We start from the raw sequence: 6,703 nt of genomic DNA, 5'->3' as shown, positions 1-6,703 counted from the left end.
GGATGACCTGAAATGTGTGCATTCTTGTTGCCCTTGGGATGGGGGTGGTTAGTGGTAGCACTTGCAAAATGGATGCTGTACAGCTGAATTAAATGATTATAGCTTGTATTTTCTGATTAGTGTTTTGTTAATGCCCATGGGAAATGCAATCAGAAAATCCAGGCTAATATGCTCACAGAAGGAAGCAGATCTCAACTCTCTTTGAGTAAAAAATGATATTTGTTTCAGACTGTCATCTGACAGTTTTTGTTCAAATAAATTACACATCCTTAAAAGGCGTTACACTGAGTTGGAAGGACATAGGTGGCTATTGTAGTCAAGATAGGAGACGGGAAATCATTTCCTTGGAGACCAGCACACTGTCAGAGACGACCCTTACCCTACTCGTGGATAATGGTGTAGCCTTTACTTCCAGTCGAGGATAATTAGAAGAAAAATACAGAGGAACTCTTGACACAAGAAGGTTCACTTTCTAGCAGCTCTCAATCAACTCGGTGTAGCTTGATAATGTGGAAGAGCAAAGAACAAACTGAGGCTTTGAGGCTCTTTTTTCCTTAACACTTTCGATCTTTCCAAAATCAGTTTTTGCTAAATTGAAAAGTAGCCGGACATTTAAGTAGTGGTCATTTAAGTTTTGATCTGTCATTTCCTTTTCAAAGTGTAGGCTGACACAGTCATGTTGGCGGACCGTTTCAGTCTGTGTGTCCTGCCGGTGGGTGGGTTTGATGTTTTTGCTTTTTGCCGGATTTCTGATAAAGGCAGAATTGCTTTTCTCCTTTCCGTTTCTTCCAGCTCCCTTAATCTTTCCTCTGTGCTGGAACCAGCCTCTCGGAGCTGGACAACCTCTTTAGTGCTGGCAGCTTCTTTGCTGACAACAGTGCTTGCCCCAGTTCCTCCTGGCATGTCGATGAGCCCTCGACCTTCTTGTTTAAACTGTTTATCGCCAGCATTACTCATCAATTCCGGTAAAACCAGTCCTGTGGGCGGGGGTGGGACATGTGGGGAAATAAATACATGCTCATTTATTTTCACAGGTATCTTGTTCAGTGAGCCAAACCTTGAAGTGGGAGAGTCCGGAACAAAAGGAAATCTCTTAAAATTAGAGCTAGATCAATCAGAAGATGTCAGAAAGCACTTCTTCACACAAAGGGTAGTGGAAATCTGGAACTCTCTTTCCATCAGAGAGCTATTGACGTTACAGGTCAATTGACTGAAAATGTCAAAGCTGAGATTGGTATGCTTTTATTAAACAAGGGTTAGGGAACCAAAGCAGGTAGATGGAGTTAAGACACATATCAGGCATGATCTAATTGAATGGTGTGGAACAGGCTCTAGGCAGGACGGTCTCCTCTTGTTGCTGTGTCCCCATATTCCTAAGCCTGCTTTGTCTGACTACACAGAACAAGTTTTAAAGCTACAGTGGATTATGGTTCTGCCAATCCTTCCCAACTAAAATCCCAATTTTTTTACTGGGATCCATTATTTTTATGCATGTATCCATTCTAGTGTGATCTTGGCAAGATCTAGACAACAGCCCCCCACCGTTCCCCACCACCCACGCACCCCCCTCCACCACCTCACCAATGGTTCAGTTGGTTAGAGCAGTCTTCACTGAGCCAACCAGACCCTGCAGAAGGTTCAAGTTGTGATCCTGGCTTGTCTTATCAGGGCCAGTAAGTGAGGGTTACAACTAATCTCAGCAATCCTGGGAAAGGACTTCAGCCTATCCTGATTGCTAACCAGTGACCCCTGAAGTGAAGGTCGGGGCCCCTACATTGGCACTGATGTCTACATATCTCACTTTACCCAGGATCAATGCCCACTTGACCATACCTGAGGTTGAAGGTGATGGTGGAACTGTTCATTTGTGCCACACAAGTGCCAGGCAATGACGATCCCTAACAAGACAGAACCTAACCAACTCCCCTTGACATTCAATGGCATTGTCATCGCTGAATCCTCCACTATCAACATCCTGGGGGTTACCATCGACTAGAAACCGAACTGGACTAGCCCTATAAATAATGTGGCTACAAGTTTGGAGGCTGGGAATTCTGTGGCGAGTAACACATGCCCTGGTTACACAAAGCCTGTCCTCCATCCACAAGGCACAAGTCAGGAACATGATGGAATACTCTCCACTTGCTCCAACAGCACTCAAGAAGCTTGGCAACTTCCAGGACAAAGCAGTCTGCTTGATCGTGCTGGGGTGCCACTACCCACCAAGCTAAATATTCACTCCTTCCACCACTGATTCACAGTGGCAGTAGTGTGTACCATCTACAAGATTCACTGCAGCACACTTCAGCAACACATTCTAATCCCGCAACTTCTACCACCTAGAAGGATAAGGGCAGCAGACTAATGGGAACACCACCATCTGCAAGTTCCCCACCAAGCCACTCACTATGATGACTTGGAACTGTATTGCCGTTCTTTAATTGCCGCTGGGCCAAAGTCCTGGAACACCTTCCCTAACAGAACTGTTGGTGTATCTACACCACATGGACAGCATAGGTTCAAGGTGACGGCTCACCACCAACTTCTCAAGGGGCAATTAGAGATGGACAAAAAATGCTGGCCTAGACAGTGACACCCACATCCCATGAGAGAATAAAACAAAAGTACCCCAGTATCTGAGGGTGGGGGTCACTGTTGAACATTTCCCCAGTGCCTGAGGGTGCTGACTGACTGTGGAACTGCACCCCAGTGCCCGAGGGCACTGACTGACTGTGGCGCTGTATCCCAGTATCTCAGGGTGCTGACTAACTATGGAACTGTCCCATAGTAACTGAGGTTGCTGATGGACTGTGGAACTGTACCCCAGTACCTGAGGGTGCTGACTGGCTGTGGAACTGTCCCATAGAATCTGAGGGTGCTGACTGACTGTGGAACTGTGCCCCAGTACCTGAGGGTGCTGACTGACTGTGGAACTATCCCATAGAATCTGAGGGTGCTGACTGACTGTGGAACTGTGCCCCAGTACCTGAGGGTGCTGACTGACTGTGGAACTGTCCCATAGTAACTGAGGTTGCTGACTGATTGTGGAACTGTAACTCAGTATCTCAGGGTGCTGACTGACTGTGGAACTTACCTCAGTGCCTGAGGGTGCTGACTGACTGTGGAACTGTCCCATAGTATCTGAGGGTGCTGACTGACTGTGGAACTGTCCCATAGTATCTGAGGGTGCTGACTGACCCGGGAACTGAACTCAGGACCTGAGGATGCTGACTGTCAACTGTACCCCAGTGTCTGAGGGTCCTGACTAACTGTGGAACTGTACCCCAGTATCTGAGGATGCTGACTGACTGTTGGAACTGTATCCCAGTACCTGAGGATGTTGACTGACTGTGGAACTGTATTCCAGTATCTCAAGGTGCTGACTGACTGTGGAACTGTATCCCAGTCCCTGAGGCTGCTGACTGACTGTGGAACTGTACCCCAGTCCCTGAGGGTGCTGACTGACTGTGGAACTGTACCCCAGTCCCTGAGGGTGCTGACTGACTGTGGAACTGTACCCCAGTCCCTGAGGGTGCTGACTGACTGTGGAACTGTACCTCAGTGCCTGAGGGTGCTGACTGACTGTGGAACTGTACCCCAGTCCCTGAGGGTGCTGACTGACTGTGGAACTGTCCCATAGTATCTGAGGGTGCTGACTGACTGTCAACTGTACCCCAGTGTCTGAGGGTGCTGACTAACTGTGGAACTGTACCCCAGTATCTGAGGATGCTGACTGACTGTTGGAACTGTATCCCAGTACCTGAGGATGTTGACTGACTGTGGAACTGTATCCCAGTATCTCAGGGTGCTGACTGACTGTGGAACTGTCCCATAGTATCTGAGGGTGCTGACTGACTGTGGAACTGTACCCCAGTCCCTGAGGGTGCTGACTGACTGTGGAACTGTACCCCAGTCCCTGAGGGTGCTGACTGACTGTGGAACTGTCCCATAGTATCTGAGGGTGCTGACTAACTGTGGAACTGTAACCCAGTATCTCAGGGTGCTGACTAACTGTGGAACTGTATCCCAGTATCTCAGGGCGCTGACTGACTGTGGAACTGTGCCCCAGTCCCTGAGAGTGCTGACCGACTGTAACCTATACCCCAGTCCCTGAGGGTGCTGACTGATTGTAGAACTGTGCCCCAGTGCCTGAGAATGCTATCTGACTGTGGAACTATACCCCAGTACCTGAAGATGCCGACTGACCTTGAACTATACCCCAGTATCTCAGGGTGCTGACTAACTGTGGAACTGTACCCCAGTACCTGAAGGTGCTGACTGACCGTGAACTATACCCCAGTCCCTGAGGGTGCTGACTGACTGTGGAACTGTACCCGAGTCCCTGAGGGTGCTGACTGACTGTGGAACTGTATCCCAGCATCTCAGGGTGCTGGCTGACCGTGGAACTGTACCCCAGTCCAAATGGCGAGCAAACAGGAGGTTGTCACATTGAAGAAAATAATTACTGAATGTCATGTAGGATTGACCCAACCTACACTCTCCACTTAGAAATACAAGACGTGCCTCACCATTATATTAGACATTTTACATAGGAATATACAACATAGAAACAGGCCATTTGGCGCAACCAGTCCATGCCAGTGTTTATGCTCCATTTGAGCCGTTTCCCACTTTTCCTCATTTAAACCGGTCATAACCTTCTATTCCCTTCTCCCTCATATGTTTGTCTCGTTTCCCCTCAAATTCTTCTACGCTATTCACTTCGACCACGGCCTGTGGTAGTGAGTTCCACATTCTCACCATTCTCTGGATAAAGAAGCTCCTCCTGAATTCCCTATTGGATTTCTTGGTGACTATCTTATATCAATAGCCTCCAGTTATGCTCTTCCCCACATGAGGAAACACTCACTCTCTATCCATTCTGTCGAAACCTTTCAAAATTTTGAAGACCTCGATAAAGTCACCCCTCAGCCTTCTTTTATCAAGAGAAAAGAGACCCAGTGTTATGACACAGTAGTTGGTAAAGGCTGAGTTATTTAAAATCCCAGAAGTAAACTTTAAACAATTGTCATAACCTATATTTTCAATTGGTATGTTTGAGATGCAGCTCGGAATTCACAAATAAAACCAACAGGCCTTGAGAGGTTTTTATATAAATTAAATTAAATATTTATTAACTTAAGGCATTAAACATATGCACATGTCTACAAATTACTAACATAACTATTAAACAAATCCCCAAATTAATCACTCCCAGGTAATCTTCCCCAAAGCAACAATAACCCGTAGACTTTAAACAGACACCAGGCAAAGCACATTTTATCTTACGAGTTCAAAATGAGGTCCCTTTCAGTTTGGTTCCTTTGCAGACACAGTGGTAGGCTAACAGGCAGCCTAGATCTCACATGCCTCTGACTCACACACCAGGTTTATACCTAGCCTTCCCTTTGAATGTAAATTCTCATTGTATCACCAGGCCCTTTGAACTCCGCCTCTTTTAACAATAAAATCCCTTTCATAGTACCAATTTTATTAGTAATATAAACATGTTGCTCGGTGTCTTCTAGCTAGGTGCAGGATTTCACCCCCAGTCTTTGAATGGTTTATTCAGCAAAATGCAAACGTACCCTCGACCTTACTGTTTAACATCTCAAAACTACATCAAAGCACCCAGACTAGCTGGCTTTAATCCAATTAAGACACATACACATACACTCACATCCACAGGCACAGACCCTACAAAAATCCAATTTAAAGTAGTTTCCAATAACATTATATACATTAATATCTTCATGACACCCAGCCTGTCAATCCTTTCCTGATACGTATACCTACATATTTTGGGTATCATCCTTGTAAATCTTCTCTGCACCCTCTCCAGTGCCTCTGTATCCTTTGTATAATATGGAGACCAGAATTGCACATAGTAGTGTTGCTTAACCAAGTTTCAATTTGGGTTTTGCATAACCTCCCTACTTCCCAATTCTATCTCTTTAGGAATAAAGTCAAGAGCTTAGTTTTTTTCTATGGCCTTGCTAGCCTATGGTGCAACTTACGATGATTGGTGTATTTGTACTTTAAGTAAATTTAAATCATTAAAGCTATGTGGAACAGAAACAGGCCACCAGCCCAATCAGTCCATACTGGTGTTTATGCTGTGCTCAAGCCTCCTCCTATCTTCCAGTTTCAGATTTAAAGAGGAGATGAAGGTTAATACAATTTCACTACCATAGTCCAACAATCTACCACAATCTGAATAAACGTTAGGATAACAGGTCATGTGTATGGTTCCTATACCTTTTGGTAATTCTTGTGAAACCTGCAGGTAAAGGGCTAAGAGCCAGAAGCAGGCTTCTGCAAAGGCGCAAAGAATAGTAAGGACAGGATAAATGGAGAATTGTTGACTAAGTGATACCAAGTTGAGTGTTTGGAAGGAAGGGTACACAGTTAGATACACAGGTTTCTAAGTATCTCAACAACCAGTGACTGAAGTGCACTCAGTCTGCAGTTGTATAATGAAAGTTTTACGTTCTCATCTGTAACCATGACTTGGGCTTGCCATCGAGTATATGGTAAATGCTAACTTCCTCTACTCTTGATAACTGTCGCATTCAGATAAACACCTGCTTCCCGATTGGGCAGAATGTTGCACTTGGCCTTTGGTCTTGTTTATGACTTGATTCACGTTACTTGAGCAGGTTACAACCAAGGAATCCATTCCCAGTGGCTTGTCACTGTTTGT

The 6,703-nt window shown here is 45.6% G+C and overlaps 1 protein-coding gene across 1 annotated transcript in view; it reads right to left on the bottom strand.

The window, feature by feature from the left end:
• Window positions 1-642: 642 nt before the first annotated feature.
• The window catches only part of LOC144691120 (solute carrier family 38 member 10-like), a 47,312-nt gene continuing 41,251 nt past the window's right edge, over window positions 643-6,703 (bottom strand). Inside the window, exon 12 of the mRNA XM_078559191.1 lies at window positions 643-977. Within this exon, the coding sequence (XP_078415317.1) occupies window positions 643-977 (335 nt within the window). The remainder of the gene's footprint in view (window positions 978-6,703) is intronic.

Source organism: Cetorhinus maximus, chromosome 15 (assembly GCF_964194155.1).
Source record: "Cetorhinus maximus chromosome 15, sCetMax3.hap1.1, whole genome shotgun sequence".
Taxonomy (NCBI): domain Eukaryota; kingdom Metazoa; phylum Chordata; class Chondrichthyes; order Lamniformes; family Cetorhinidae; genus Cetorhinus; species Cetorhinus maximus.
Note: the sequence above shows the minus strand (reverse complement) of the source record. Positions and strands in the feature narration are given on the sequence as shown.